We start from the raw sequence: 15,870 nt of genomic DNA on the forward strand, positions 1-15,870 counted from the left end.
TTCGGGTAGTTGAATTCAGAAATCCTTGTATTTCATCACATTCAGAGATCAGTATGCAATTTTAGCATTCTTTAGCATTGCAATAGATATTTACACCCAAGGATTGATAGCCATTTCTGGTCTTTTGAAAGGGAAAAGGAACTAATGCAGAAAAGCTTGTTCTTTCAACTGTAAAATTTCTCAATTTGTATGTAAAGCAATTATTTTTCTCAAAATTCCCTAGGCTCACTCTGCCAAATTGTATTCTTTAAGAATTTACTCATGTCATCTAACTATCACTTATTCCCGAAAACTTAGAAAAACACACTTTTTTCCCACAAAAGATTAAGTCTTAGTACTTAATGGTTGCCATTGCAATGTCATTGGCTGAAAATGTAGGTTGGATTCTAAAAAAAGTCACGCTGGAAGTATCTAAAAATAGTCACGCTGGAAGACTTAGTGCTTTCACGCTCATTTTGTCTGAATCGAGGGATTAGTATGATGCTTCATATGACTGAAAACTTGAAGGAAAGCAACATATTTTTTTCATTTGAAACATGATCATCCTTATAAAAATTGGCCACCTGCTGAAATCTTTTCTCTTCAAGCACATCAGCTTTTGACATACTTGCTGACATCTGTCAGAGGCGTAGCTAGAGCCAATTTGATGTGCTGGCATAAAAGCAGCGGTGTTTAGAAAACTTTGAAAGCGTAGCTTGCAGATGGTGTGTTTTGGCGTGTATCAAAAGGGAAAATAGGCTTAAAAATCGAAGACAAATAAAAGACTTTCGAGTAGTTTATTCAAATCAATTGAACAAAATTTACATATTTTCTTTTTCAAAAGACAAATTGATTTGGAGGCCCGGGGCCATTTCAATAAAGGATTTTAGTCGTAGCTTCAATTATCTTAAACCTGTATAAAGAGCACCAATAGTAATACCGCATATTGGTCTTATTTCCTTATCACTGTGTTCATTGTAATGATGGTTGAAGCTTATTTTACTCAAATTTGAAGCAGAGTGAAGGAACTATGATACTAAGATAATTTCAATTTACGACTAAAATCAACTAAGATCTTTACTGAAACGCTCCCCTGGGCCTTATGGCCAAGCCAAGCTACGCCGCTGTCTGTTATATGAAACACAAATCCAATTGTACTGAAGTTTGTTACACAAAATTAACATAGGTCTATATATGCAACAGTTTTAGTTTCAAAAGCTTGCATCTGGGAGGTTGGTGGTGTAAATTCTGTAAGTGCCTTGCTAACTATGGATTAGATTATTTGTCAAATCTATTTCCAGGTTAGGTGAAGATGTTGCGTTTACTAAGAAAGGCAAGTTTGCTGTTGTCCACGGCAGCGTTCGGGAGCGATTCAATCCATACCATCTTTCCATTGAGACAGGGTCTGTGGACGATTTTCAAGAGGAGAAAATACAACAACAGGTCAGCATATTAAGAAAATATAAGTTTATTTTGAAGTGTGTGAGCTATATAAAATACAGTCCAAAATCTTTTTCATTTGATTTTAAGATTTCTAAGAATACTGGTAAGAAGTGTTTTGATTGGACTGTAAAAAATAATAATGGACTGTATGAAATCTCTGAGGCATGTCAAAGGTCGCAAGGACAAGAGTGATATTGATTTAAAGGCCTAGTTTAATCCTTCTATAAGTGACGCCCCCCCCCCCCCCCCTCCAAAAAGAAAACATGTACACATTCTCTGTGTATTGATCTTAATCTAATTGCCTAATAGTCTTATCAGATATCCTGCTGTGCAGTTTTTAGCTCACCTGTCACATAGTGACAAGGTGAGCTTTTGTGATCACAATTTGTCCGGCGTCTGTCCGTCCGTCCTTCCGTCGTCCGTCCGTAAACTTTTACTTTAAACGACATCTTCTCATAAACCGCTTAGCCAATTTTATCCAAACTTCACAGGAATGTTCCCTGGGTGGTCCCCTTTGAAAATTGTTCAAAGAATTGAATTCCATGCAGAACTCTGGTTGCCATGGCAATGGAAAGGAAAAACTTTAAAAATCTTCTTCTCCCAAACCACAAGGCTTAGGCCATTGATATATGGTAGGTAGGATCACCAAATGGTCCTCTACCAAGATTGTTCAAATTATGGCCCTTGGGTCAAAATTGGCCCCGCCCCGGGGGGTCATGGGTTTTCTCTATATGTTTATAGTGAAAACTTAAAAAATCTTCTCCTCTGAACTTACTTGGCCTAGAGCTTAGATATTTGTCATGATTCATCGTCTAGTGGACCTCTACAAAGTTTGTTCAAATTATGGCCCTGGGGTCAAAATTGGCCCCGCCCCGGGGGGTCATGGGTATGCTCTATATGTTTATAGTTAAAACTTCAAAAATCTTCTCCTCTGAACTTACTTGGACTAGAGCTTAGATATTTGGCATGATTCATCGTCTAGTGGACCTTTACGAAGATTGTTCAAATTATGGCCTTGGGGTCAAAATTGGCTCCGCACCGGGGGGTCATGGGTTTTCTCTATATGTTTGTAGTGAAAACTTCAAAAATCTTCTCCTTTGAACTTAATACGTGGACTAGAGCTTAGATATTTGGCATGATTCATCATCTAGTGGACCTCTACAAAGATTGTTCAAATTATGGCCCTGGGGTCAAAATTGGCCCCGCCCTGGGGGGGTCATGGGTATACTTGATATGTTTATAGTTAAAACTTCAAAAATCTTCTCCTCTTAACTTACTTGGACTAGAGCTTAGATATTTGGCATGATTCATCTTCTAGTGGACCTCTACAAAGATTGTTCAAATTATGGCCTTGGGGTCAAAATTGGCCCCGCCCCGGGGGGTTAGGGTATTCTCTATATGTTTATAGTGAAAACTTCAAAAATGTTCTCCTTTGAACTTACTTGGACTAGAGCTTAGATATTCGGCATGATTCATCGTCAAGTGGACCTCTACAAAGATTGTTCAAATTATGGCCTTGGGGTCAAAATTGGCCCCGCCCCGGGGGGTCATGGGTATACTTGATATGTTTATAGTTAAAACTTCAAAAATCTTCTCCTCTTAACTTACTTGGACTCGAGCTTAGATATTTGGCATGATTCATCGTCTAGTGGACCTCTACAAAGATTGTTCAAATTATGGCCCTGTGGTCAAAATTGGCCCCGCCCCTGGGTGGTCATGGGTTTTCTCTATATGTTTATATTAAAAAAAATCAAAAATCTCCTCTGAACTTACGTTGCTTAGAGCTTAGATATTTGGCTTGATTCATCGTCTAGTGGACCTCTACAAAGATTGTTCAAATTATGGCCTTGGGGTCAAAATTGGCCCCGCCCAGGGGGGTTAGGGTATTCTCTATATGTTTATAGTTAAAACTTCAAAAATCTTCTCCTCTGAAGTTACTTGGACTAGAGCCTAGATATTTGGCATGATTCATCGTCTAGTGGACCTCTACAAAGATTGTTCAAATTATGGCCTTGGGGTCAAAATTGGCCCCGCCCCTGGGTGGTCATGGGTTTTCTCTATATGTTTATATTAAAAAAAATCAAAAATCTCCTCTGAACTTACGTTGCTTAGAGCTTAGATATTTGGCTTGATTCATCGTCTAGTGGACCTCTACAAAGATTGTTCAAATTATGGCCTTGGGGTCAAAATTGGCCCCGCCCCGGGGGGTTAGGGTATTCTCTATATGTTTATAGTGAAAACTTCAAAAATCATCTCCTCTGAACTTACGTGGCTTAGAGCTTAGATATTTGGCATGATTCATCGTCTAGTGGACCTCTACAAGTTTGTTCAAATTATGGCCCTGTGGTCAAAATTGGCCACACCCCGGGGCTGATGGGTTTTCTCTATATGTGTTATAGTGAAAACTTAAAAAATCTTCTCCGAACTCACAAAGACAAGTAAGGTCTTAATTTAAACTGGATAACATTTTTAGTACACATACCAATTTTCAATATGGGCCACATACAACAATTAATAACAAATATACATATATAGATACACACGTAAAATCAAGTAGTGACAAGAACTTAGATATTTGGCATGATATATCATCTAGTTGACTTGTACCAATATTGTTCAATTTTTGGCCCTGGGGTCAAAAAATGGCCCCACCCGGGCGGTCATGGGTTTCCTTATATATGTATATGATGAAAACTTATAAAATCTTCTCCGAAACCAAAAGGCGAAGGCCTTAGATATTTGGTATGAAGCATCGTTTATCGGACCACTATTAAGATTGTTCAAACTTTAGCCCTGGGGTCAAAATTGGCCACGCCCCGTGTTCATAGGCTTGGGTTTTCAATATTTTTATATAGTCTTATATAATAAAACTTTAAAAATCCTCTTCTCCAAAATATAAGACCTAGAGCTTTCATATTTGGTATATAGTGTTACCTAGTGGACCTACACCAAAGGTATTCAAATTATTGTCCCGGGGTCAAATTGGCCTTGCTCAGGGGTCATTTGTTTTTACATTGTCTTGTCACTTAAACATCTTTCCTCTGAAAGTAAAGGTCAGAATGACTCCATACTTGATATGTAGCATCCTTACATGGTCCTCTCTCAACTTTGTTCAAATGGTTTTGTTTGGCCCCTTTTAGGGGTCACCAGAGCAAAAAATAGAAAAACCTTTAAACAACTTGATCTTATTAACTGCTTGATGGATCTTCAAGTCTGAAGCATCCTAGCATGGGCCTCTGTCAGGTCTTTTCAAATAATTTTGTTTGGCCCCTTTTAAGGGCCACCAGAGCTAAAATTAGTAAAAAAAAACTTAACATTTTCTTCGCATGAACCCCTTGATAGATCTTCAGCAAATTTGGTTTGAAGTGTCCTTGCATGGACCTCTCTTAAATTTGTTCACATAATTTTGTTTGGCCCGGTTGCCATGGCAACCTAAACGAAAATGTCAGCAATTGGTTATAATCATCTTCTTCTCCTAAACCGCTTTGACAATTTTGATGAAACTTCATAGGAATGATCCTTGGTTGGTGCTTTTTCAAAATTGTTCAAAGAAATTAATTCCATGTAGAACTCTGGTTGACATGGCAACCTAAAGGAAAAGTGTCAACAATTGGTTACAATCATCTTCTTTTCCTAAACCGCTTGGACAATTTTGATGAAACTTCATAGGAATGATCCTTGGTTGGTGCTTTTTCAAAATTGTTCAAAAAAATTAATTCCATGCAGAACTCTGGTTGCCATGGCAACCTGATGGAAAAAATAGGCTGTCGTGTCCGCGCTGTGACTTACTCTTATATGGACAGATTTTAAAATGACTTGCCATATGTTTTCGACATACCAAGACAACGTGTCGTGTGCAAGACCCATGTCCCTACCTCTAAGGTGAAAGATACACTAAGTGTTTATTCACAATGGAATGCTGAATATGAGGACATAAAGAGTGTTGGCTGTCATTTAGTATGATTGGGGTTTTTTCTATGCTCAGAGGCAATTTAATATAACTTGCAATATGTATTTGACACATAAAGGCAAGATCAACTTTTTATGTACTTGTTCATAGATCAATGTCACATTGGGGGGCATTTGTCACATACTTTGACAGCTCTTGTTCAATATTCTTTGAGAAACAAGCTATATTAATAACAAAGGTTAAACTCTTTTACTCAGGTGAGCGATTTAGGACCATCATGGCCCTCTTGTTGAGGTTTAATTATAGAAATGGACCCTAAATGGCCCTGAGCTAATAAATAAATAAACAGGAAAAAAGCCCCATATACTGTGACATTAGTGCAATAAGCAGGAGATGCACAGCAGGGGATTGTCATGCCAAACATTCCGTAAACTAGGCCTTAAAGGACCTCAGGGAATGTATTCAAAATATGACTAAAGTCAATCTTATGGTCATATGTCATTGACTTGATGCACTCTATTGGACAGTTATTAATAACAAGTAATCTGATTAGCTACATCGTTCCTAGATCGAATTAAGACCAATTTAATACCAGCTCATGCCTCTTTCCCATTCTCGCTGCCAAAGCACTGGGGCCCATTTTGATATAGGGTTTTAGATGTAACTTTAAAAATCTTCCATCTGTAGGAACATCGCAGTTCGCAACATGTTAACTGATTTTGTTTCGACTTGTGTGTTGTCAATTTAAACAAAAGAAGGCTTAGAATGTTGAGTTGATACAAATAAATGCGAAAATTTATTATAACAAAAATTTGACACTCAGATCCTTTGATTGTACGAAGAAATCTTGACATTGAAATTGTCCCATGCCTCCCTATATATCCTAGCAGCTTTTATTATTAATATGCAATTAACAGCAATATCAATACAAAACGTTAATCATTTACAGAAGAAAATAACGATATTTTCAAATATCATATGACTTAATGTTTCATCTATATGGTTAAGATTATTTCTTGTCATGCCTGGCCATGTTAGATATTGAATTGTGTCGCTTAATTTAATATATAATTATATATTTTTAAAAAAGTGTGGACGGGTTGAAAAATGGGAGGGGTGAATAAAAAAGGGTTTCTGAGAGACATTCATATTTCATGTTTGGTTGTTGTTGTTTGTTTATTATTTTTTTGTTTTCATTCTAATTTATTTTACATGATGGCTATTTCGTGTTCAATATTTATACATATTTGCATGTACATTTCAAAGTTACGAAAGTTTGGTATCGCTTGTAGGTATTTTGAACAGAGAATGTAAATAGAATAATAAAGTTTGTGCTTCTATATGTATATCCAACTAGCTTGCCTGGCATGCATATACCCACATTCTAACAATTACATTTCAACTAAACACACTCATAGTCTGTATATAATGAAGTTATTTCCTCATTCGAGCTGTAGGTCAAGTGGCCATGTTATTGTGGTACTTATGTGTAATGTTCACATTCCTTAAGGCTGAAAAATACTTAAAGGAAGTGGTTTATACAGTTGTTTATTAAAGGGACTAGACACCAGATGGTCCCAAAATCGGCAAGTACTGTATATCGGCAAAACAAACCTAAAATTGTCAATATGAGCTAGTATGAGGCTGATAATATACCATTTTATATGATTAAAATAATATTTTGTCGCTGTCACAGCTGAGTTTACCAGTATAAAAATAGCGCCTAACGGTTTTCCAGTTTAAAGTGTGTAGTATTTACATGTGAATGACAGTGATTAGACGGATACATATATCGTCGTTATTTTTAAACTTACTTAATTTAATATGAATAGTCATTTATAAGATTTGACTCCATGAACCCAAATTCTATCACACCATATAAATAGACTGAAAAACATCAACCTGAACCTTAAGACCTTTATTAAGGAAAGATCTGCACCCCCTGTTCATTTTCCTGGGTCATTGTTCAATATTGATCTTATCCTTATGCTTAGACGGGATTTATGTGGTAGACAAACCAAGTACATTCCAAAATGGAAAAATACGCGGAAACTCTGGAACTGTGAAAGATGCATGTGTCGTTAGTGATGTGATACACTAGTAAATAAGATTCACTGCGTTGTACACAACATTATGCATTTAATGTAAGTTATTGACAATTTTCATTTTTTCTTGCAATTTTATCATCTGGTGTCTTGTCCCTTTAATGAACTTAAGCCCAGTTTGATAATACTATAGATATTCATGTCTTTACCTTAATGTAACACACATATATATATGTGTAACTAAGTGCATGTGGGTTTGGTTTGTGGTTACTAAGCCAGACAAGTGGGTTTCCTCCGGGGCCACCAGTTTCACCCACAGCACAAGACCACACTCTGGCGTAAAATTGTGCCTGAACGAGACTCTCAGAGTGATAGCTATATTGTTGTAATGACATGTTTCACAATCGTTGTTAAATATATAAGTTTAAACTAAACTACAGTAAAGAACTGCCCATCGAGAGATCTTTGAAGGCCATGCCTCGACATTTCACATTATTTATTTATTCTTCCAGCTAGAAGAAAACACAGGAAAGAAATCCAAGGTTCTAGAGTCGACAGAAGGCCATCAAATGAGAGGATTTACTGCAACAGAACTGCCAAAACGAGGCCCCGCACCTAAATCTGGTACAATTTTAATATTTATTTTTCTCATATTAAGAGGATTAACTACCACAGGACTGCTCAAATGAGGACCTTCACCTATAAATTTTAATTTTGTTTTCCTCATAAGGGGATTAAATGCCACAGAACTGCTGAATGGAGGCCCCGCACCTAAATCTGGTATAAATTTAATATTCCTTTTCCTCATCAAGGGATTTACTGCCGCAGAACTGCAAAATCGAGGCACGCACCTAAATCTTGTGTAAATTATAATATTCCTTATCAAGGGATTTACTGCTACAGAAGTGCAAAAACGAGGCCCCGCACCTAAATCTGGTATAAATATAAATATATATTTTCCTCATCAAGGGATTTACTGCCACTCCCTGCACGTTAATTTGGTATAAATTTTGTAATTCATTTCCCTTATTATTTGATAAATTGCCACTAAACTGCTGAATGAGGCTGAAAGTATCTCGACAGCAGTGATGTTTTTCTACATTTTGGAAATAGGGCCGGAGCCTATAAAATCTGATTGGGATTTCCAATTTGGTCAAAAAATGAACAAAAATGATTTTAAAAAATGGATAGAAAAGAAAGAAAGCATTTTTTAACACCATCTATTCCTTGCATTAATTGGTTTTGGGGGCCAATTTCATTATTGATAACAATTTTTACATTTTTTATTTATTTCAAAACATAAAATTGGGGATGATTATGGGGCTGAAATTTGGCACCAAATTGGTCAGAAAAAACCACCTGAGCTATATATATATATATATATATATTGAAATATTTTTGCACCAACAAATCCAAACTGCCACCTATATTCTAGCTTAAGCCTAACTAATTTTTTTTCAGTTTTCCGAATCAACCTCTTAAAGCTGCACTCTCACAGATTGATCTTTTCAACAACTTTTTGATTATTTGTCTTTGATTGATTCAATTTTAGCATAAATGTCTAGAAACCAGTGATAATTTAGACTGCTGTTAAAAGATCAGATCCCAGTTTATCATATTTGCATTTGAAAGCTAATATTTTATTCCTAAAAGCGTTACTAACGCTTTAAGAAAAATGCATTTTTCGGCATTATACTAAACATTGAAATCTGTTCTGTTGTGCCTTATCTATTTATATGACTGAAATAAAGGCATTGATGCCAAAATCATCCAATTCTGAGACAAAAAAATAAAAAGAATCAAAACTTTCATCTGTGAGAGTGCCACTTTAAACATTACTGATTTCTCCACTTGCAAGATTGCAATCGTTTAATGATATGATCTGGCCCCAGATCTTTTTGCTCTTAAACTTAATTATAATACTTAATATGTTATAAGCTTTAAGAAGATCTATTGATCAAAATCGTGATTATTGATTTGGTTTCTTTTTCTTCAAGTTCCAGAAGAGAGTAAGTTTCAAACAAATATCTCCGATATTGTATGGTTGTAAAATTATTGTGACGCTTTGTTGTCTCGAGTAATAAAACCCCATCGGCTGAAGATGTACAAGTCTCTTTGTCAGCAATCTCTAGTTAACTATGCCGGCTTTAGATGTACATGTATTCTTTAGATTCAAGATCTCTTATTTCTACAGACAGGGCAGTCAATTGGCCAGGAGCTCTGAGAAAGGGGAATTTTGTGTTATTTCTGCTAAAAACGGGAAATTTGTGGGGGGGGGGGATTGCTATAAAGGGGAAATTTGTGTTGTTTTTGTGGATTGTTTGTTATTTTTGCTAAAGAGGGGAAATTTGCATTATTTTTGCTATAAAGGGGAGTTATGCATTTTTTTGCTATAAAAGGTAAAATTGTGTTATTTTTGCTACAAAGGGGAAATTTGAAAGTTGACGGGAACAAAAGAAAAATATTTGTTAATGTAATATACATGTATAAAAACACAGTTCACAATGAATAGTGTCAATCATAAATGTGTTCTTTTATTAATATTTGACCTTAATCATTTTTTCACTGGTCAACATTTTTGAGATTATGAAAGGGACTTTTGACTAAAATTTGGGGAAAAAGTATATTCCATGGCTTTGGTAATGGTGCCAATGGTGCCTTTAATTGGCCCCAAAACTCGTGGAAAGACAGCCCTGACAGATGTCTCGAATATTGTACGGTTGTAAGGTTATTGTGGTGTTTTGATGTCAAGAGTAGACCCTATTGGCTGTACACATATATTTTAAGATTCAAGGCCTCCTATTCCTACTTATTCCTGACGTTGTTACATCATCGTTTTTAACTTTCATTACTTTTCTGCTCTGGAAGTTTAATAAATGAACTCATGATCTGTTTTTGTTGAAACAAACATTTGAGACATCTTTTTCAGCTGTACTTGCTTTATTTAGATGTATGGACATATCATTAACTATTTCAAGTTAAAAAGTTAACAATGATGTCCTTTAAATCACATTCCTTAATCAAACATCAAAATACCATATAAAATTATTTCCCGTGTTTTGTTCATTTTCCTTCTATTTTTGTAAAAAGAATATTCATGAAACCTGTACTCTCACAGATTGAACGTTTTGACAACTTTTTTTATTTTTTGTCTTGGAACGAGCCAATTTTCGCGAAATTCATGGAAACCAGTTAAAAAAGACTGCTGACAAAAAATCAGATCGCAGATTTTTATATTTAAGTTAAAAAATTAACGTTTCATGCATTTTTCTTAAACCTTTAGTAACGCCATAATTAAAACATCAATTTTGGAACGGAAATATGAAAATCTACGATCTGATTTTTTGTCAGCAATCTTGTATCATCGGTTTGCATATATCTACGCAAAAAAATACCCTTTCAAAGGCAAAAAGTTGTAAAAATGGTAAATCTGTGAGAGTGCAGCTTTAAAGTGGAACACAACCCGAGTGATTTTTCGAGTTAATGTTCGAAAATTGGTATTACAAATAAAAAAGCATATACATGTATGCCTTTTTTGGAGGGACTCTTTTTACATTTTCAATATTCAAAGAATTTTCAAGCCATGATGATGAGATTTTGACAGGTTTTATTTTTAAATTTGTCAATGACATATTTTTTTTTATCCACTCTCATATTTCTATTCTTTAGATTAAATTTCTCTTTTTCCTACAAGAGCAACATCTGTATGGTCTTTATTCGAGACGTAAAATTATTGTGATTTTTGTTAACCCTGTACATGTCTTTGCCTATAGATTTATATTCCCTCATCCCTATGGTAATGAATGTCAGCAAGGAAAATCTGATTTTCATTATTATACAGGTACTTTTTTCACAAGCAATGTATTTGTTGATCAATATTTTCTCGCTCCTGCCTTTTGATATTGTAGTCTGTAATGAGATATTTGTGATCTTATTACTTTGACTCGCTATACATACTAGTGTATTTTATTATGACACTCATAGCAAAATAATAATTTTTGCTCTCAGGGGCAGATCCAAGATTTGATGTTAGAGGGGGCATAACAGGGGCACAACTTTTCCCTTTCGCCCCATCCTTAGATAAAGCTGAAATTTTAATAGTATAAAATGGTTGAAGGTGGGGTGGGTTCTGTGGGTTCTTCCCATAGAAAATTTAAACAATTTTTAGTCCAAAATGGTGCATTTTTAGCGTATTTAATTACTTTTTTCTCCAACATAAAAAGTAAACTTTTTTAGGGGGTGTGCGCTACTGGTGCCCTACCTTTTGATATTGTGGTCTGTAATAAGACAAATCGTGTTGGAAATCGGTTCCAGATTTTCTATCGATAATTGGTTCCACTAAAGTAACCGATTATCAATAGTACAATCGTTTTTTCAAAATACCTTAATTGTAGTTTTATTCTTGTATAATAACTCGTAATCCATAACTATGTTTATGTTATGTGTATGTTTGAAGTTATTTGGTGTTTTTGTTGCTTTTGGCCTAAATGAAAATGTGGCCATAAAGTATCATTGACCCCAGATTTTGATATTTGGAACATCCATTAGCCTTCACTTTTGGAAGTATTTTCCAAAATAATGGCAGTTTTTGAATGTCCAAGGCCGCAATTTTGGACAGTTTGGCACCATTTTAGGGAGTGATACACATCCAAACTTGCTTTTACAGAAGCCCTGTTAGTGTAAACTCATGTTATAAAATATGGGTGCTCAATCTGTAAACAGTGTGACATGTTTTCATCTGTATGAACAGGTCCCCAGGTGTCAAGCCAGGGGGCAGTAATTGACATCGAGGAGGATGTTTTGGAGGCCATCGCACAGGTGCGGTCCGACGAAAACCCCACCAAGTGGATGGTCGCAGAATACCAGTAAGATATAGATGATAGCTGTTTGTTTCAGTGTAATGCACCAGTCACTTGTAACCACGCCCCCCCCCCCCCCCCAGGTCCGGGGAATAGCGGGGACTTTGACTTTCGGTCCAGACAACCCCGGCTAAAACCCCGGGGATGAACAGATGGTAAAATCCCCGCCAAATGCCCCCGCACCCCAGGGACCCTAGGTTAGGCCAATTCCCCGCTATATTTAAAGCGAAGACAAAACCACCGCATTCACCCGGCACTGCAGGGCCACCTGGAAGGTAAAAACACGGCCCATTTCCCTGGCTATCCCCGGTATACCCCCGGACCTGGGGGGGGGGGCCGTGGTTACAATTGACTGGTGCATAAGATTGCAATATATTTCATAAAGTGAGCACCAAAAGCTATATTACATGATTGGCGCAGTCACTTTTGGACTGTACATGAGGTGAAAATAATTGCTAACTTACACTGATTAAGACAAACTATTTTATTATTATAGCCTAAAAATGATATAGAGCTGATAATAAATTGAAGTTTTTTTTAGAGAAGCGTGGCAAATAGTATGCAAACAAAACGTTTATGCAGAAATAATGTCCTTGAATTTGTGTCCAAGCCCAATAAGTGCTGATATTTGGTTTGGTTGCGAGAATGGGCTAAAATGTCAAACAGAGGATAGATGGTTGTTTCAGTGTAAGATTACAATGTATTACACAGAGTGAGCACCAAATGCTATATTTTACGCATGGGGTAGTCTTGAGTTAAGTATTTACTTATATTATACCTTACATAAATGTGTCCCTTCTTTGTGTATGTCAAGTTGATTGGTCCGTATATCAATGTGTTTTAATAAAAATTCGTTTTTATGACGTCAGCAGTCCATATTATGTTTTAAATGGCCGGTCTGGACGTCACCAAAAATATAATATGGACCGCTGATGTCATATAATATGGACTGCTAGCGTCATAAAACAGGTGAGTGCTGCTTGCAATTTTCACAACGACATATTCTTCACAAGTAAATATTATTAGATTTGTTCAATAAAACACATCAAAGGCGCTTTAAAATTGTTAATTGGTAAAAAAATGTCGGTATAATATAAGAAATATAACACATCACTTCAAGGCATATGACATTATAAGGACCGGCCAGTCAGCCCCGAAGGTTAATGGACCTCTGCTAACGCCTCGGTCCATTAACCTTTGGGGGCTGACTGGCCGGTCCTTATAATGCCATATGACCCTCAGTGGTGTGTAATATTTCTTAATTCATTTTGGTTTTCATGGAGTGAAATTACTTGCGATCTGTTACACTGAAACAACAATTATTCCTATTATTATTATAACCTAAAATGGTTACAGAATTTCTAATCATTTGTACTTTTTCAAAATACATGCCAAATAGAATGCAAACTTAAAGCTGCACTCTCACAGATTTACCGTTTTGACAACTTTTTTTTTAGCCTTGGAATGACCCAATTTTTGCGTAAATATCAGCAAACAAGTGATATAAGACTGCTGACAAAAGATAAGATCGCATATTTTCATATTTCCGTTGAAAATTTATGTTTTATGGCTTAAAAGCGTTACTAACGGTTTAAGAAAAATGCATAAAACATCATTTTTTTTAATTTATATATGAAAATCTGCGATCTGATTTTTTGTCAGCAGTCTTATATCACTGATTTCCATGCATTTTTCATAAATTGGCTTGTTCCAAGTCAAAAAATAAACTAAAATATCACATATGACATTGTAATATATCATATGGTATCATGTAATAAAACAGTTATTTCCTTATTAGCTGTTAAATATGCAGTTTATATTGACCGCCAAATTATTATTGACCTAGGCGATGATTAGGATATGACAGCATATTTAACAGCTAATAAGGAAATAATTATATAATATATCAGTTTAAGGTTTTTATTAAGTCTCTACCAGTCTTCAAGTAGCTCTGTATTATTTATTGCAGGGCTGGAAGTCCGAAGGGTCCGCTTGTGTTGACAGGAAGCGGGGAAGGCGATAGCGGGGAAATTCTCGAAGTTCTAGCAGAAGACAAACCCATGTATGCCCTATACAGGACAACAGATGTGGTTGATGCTATTACTATCGTGAAGTTTGTGTATATAACCTGGTAAGTCTGTGTATTAACACTTCAATATATGCCACCAGCCCATAATTTGTAAAAAAATTTTTTAGTTTGTTTGGCTTTACCCGAACACATACATGCCATATCCCCTGGTCGGGGAATAATCCCCCGGAATTTAAAAAAAATTTTTTTGTTTTTTTTTGAAAACTAGCTCAAGGTTGACAGTGGAAAGCATCTATAATATTATAAGTGTGAAAATCCATGTTGGACCATGATTACTAAGATAAAAAATTATTGAAATTAGAGTGTGTTTCTGTATTTATTCTTATAAATAAATTATCAAAAATATAGATAATGTGAAAAATTTTGCTGCGTAAAAATCCCCTGGTGTAATACCAAAATCCCCTGGAATTCAGACCAAAATCCCCTGGGAAGCCTCTCAGAAATATGGCATGTATCACTAAATAATACCAGACTGAAGTAACCTGAATGATTTTTAGCCTCAGGTCAAAGATGTGATTTGTCAGCAGATTTGCAAAATCCTGCGTATCAAATTAATGCTTTTGTTTGTTAGTTTATTTGTTTTAAGTATTGACACTCCAAATTTGAAGTCAGGAGCTAGAGTTAAGAATTATTTTTTTCTTCTCCAATGACCCAGGTGGATTAAGTGTGTGTCGTTAACTTAGGTCTACGGATTTGTTCTGTTAGTATTATTTTCCGGAATAGAGAACAAAATTATACGTGTTGTAACTATGTCTTTAACTTTGTGGATTTATTTTCCAGGGTAGGCAATGCAGTTAAACCGATGACAAAAGCAAAAATCTCCACACATAAAGGCTCCCTAGAAAAGGCTTTCGGACCATTCCATGTTGCTATTTTTGCATCAGATGAGTCAGAAATATCGGAAAAGGCCATTGTTGAAAAGGTAAGTTTCAAAGCTTTTTTTATAAAAATTATTCAACATAATTTTGAAAAATTAATGTAGGAGAATTCAGCCATACAAGTCACCTTCTACTCCCCCAACTATAAATGCAGGGGTATTCATATTGTTTTTAGTGCAGATTTCCATCCTTATGTCTGTCACAGTTCCGTGTCTGCTCCAAATCTCCTAAACCCCTTGAAGAATATTCATGAAACTTGGTTCAAATGTTTGCCATATCAAGACAACATGCAGAACCCATATCACAGGTGCCCTGGATCAAGGTCATAGCTCAAGGTGAAAGCCATATGTTCTTAACTCCTTTAAGAACATTCTTGAAACTCTGGTCAAATAATCACTAGATGGAAATGAAGTGCAGAACTCAAATGCTAGACCTGCAAGCTCAAGGTTAAAGGCCAGTTAAAGGTTAAAGGCTTAAGCCTTTAATTCAGTTCTGCCCTGTAGCTCCTTGAAGGGTTATCATAAAACTTCGGTAAAACGTTTACAAGATTTACAAAACATGCAGAACACACACTCCAGGAGGGCCAGGCTCAGGGTCAAGGTCTCATGTTAAGTCATATATATATAATGTTGGCTCCTTATCTCCCTAACACCCTTAATGAATTTTC

The 15,870-nt window shown here is 35.9% G+C and overlaps 1 protein-coding gene across 1 annotated transcript in view; it reads left to right on the top strand.

Moving 5' to 3' along the window:
* LOC128224630 (uncharacterized) overlaps positions 1 to 15,870 on the top strand; it is a 28,802-nt gene that overhangs the window by 5,013 nt on the left and 7,919 nt on the right. The window contains exons 4-8 of the mRNA XM_052934554.1: positions 1,281 to 1,422; positions 7,890 to 8,001; positions 12,128 to 12,242; positions 14,206 to 14,367; positions 15,106 to 15,247. Coding sequence (XP_052790514.1) covers positions 1,281 to 1,422; positions 7,890 to 8,001; positions 12,128 to 12,242; positions 14,206 to 14,367; positions 15,106 to 15,247 — 673 coding nt within the window. The remainder of the gene's footprint in view (positions 1 to 1,280; positions 1,423 to 7,889; positions 8,002 to 12,127; positions 12,243 to 14,205; positions 14,368 to 15,105; positions 15,248 to 15,870) is intronic.

This window comes from Mya arenaria, chromosome 17 (assembly GCF_026914265.1).
Source record: "Mya arenaria isolate MELC-2E11 chromosome 17, ASM2691426v1".
Taxonomy (NCBI): domain Eukaryota; kingdom Metazoa; phylum Mollusca; class Bivalvia; order Myida; family Myidae; genus Mya; species Mya arenaria.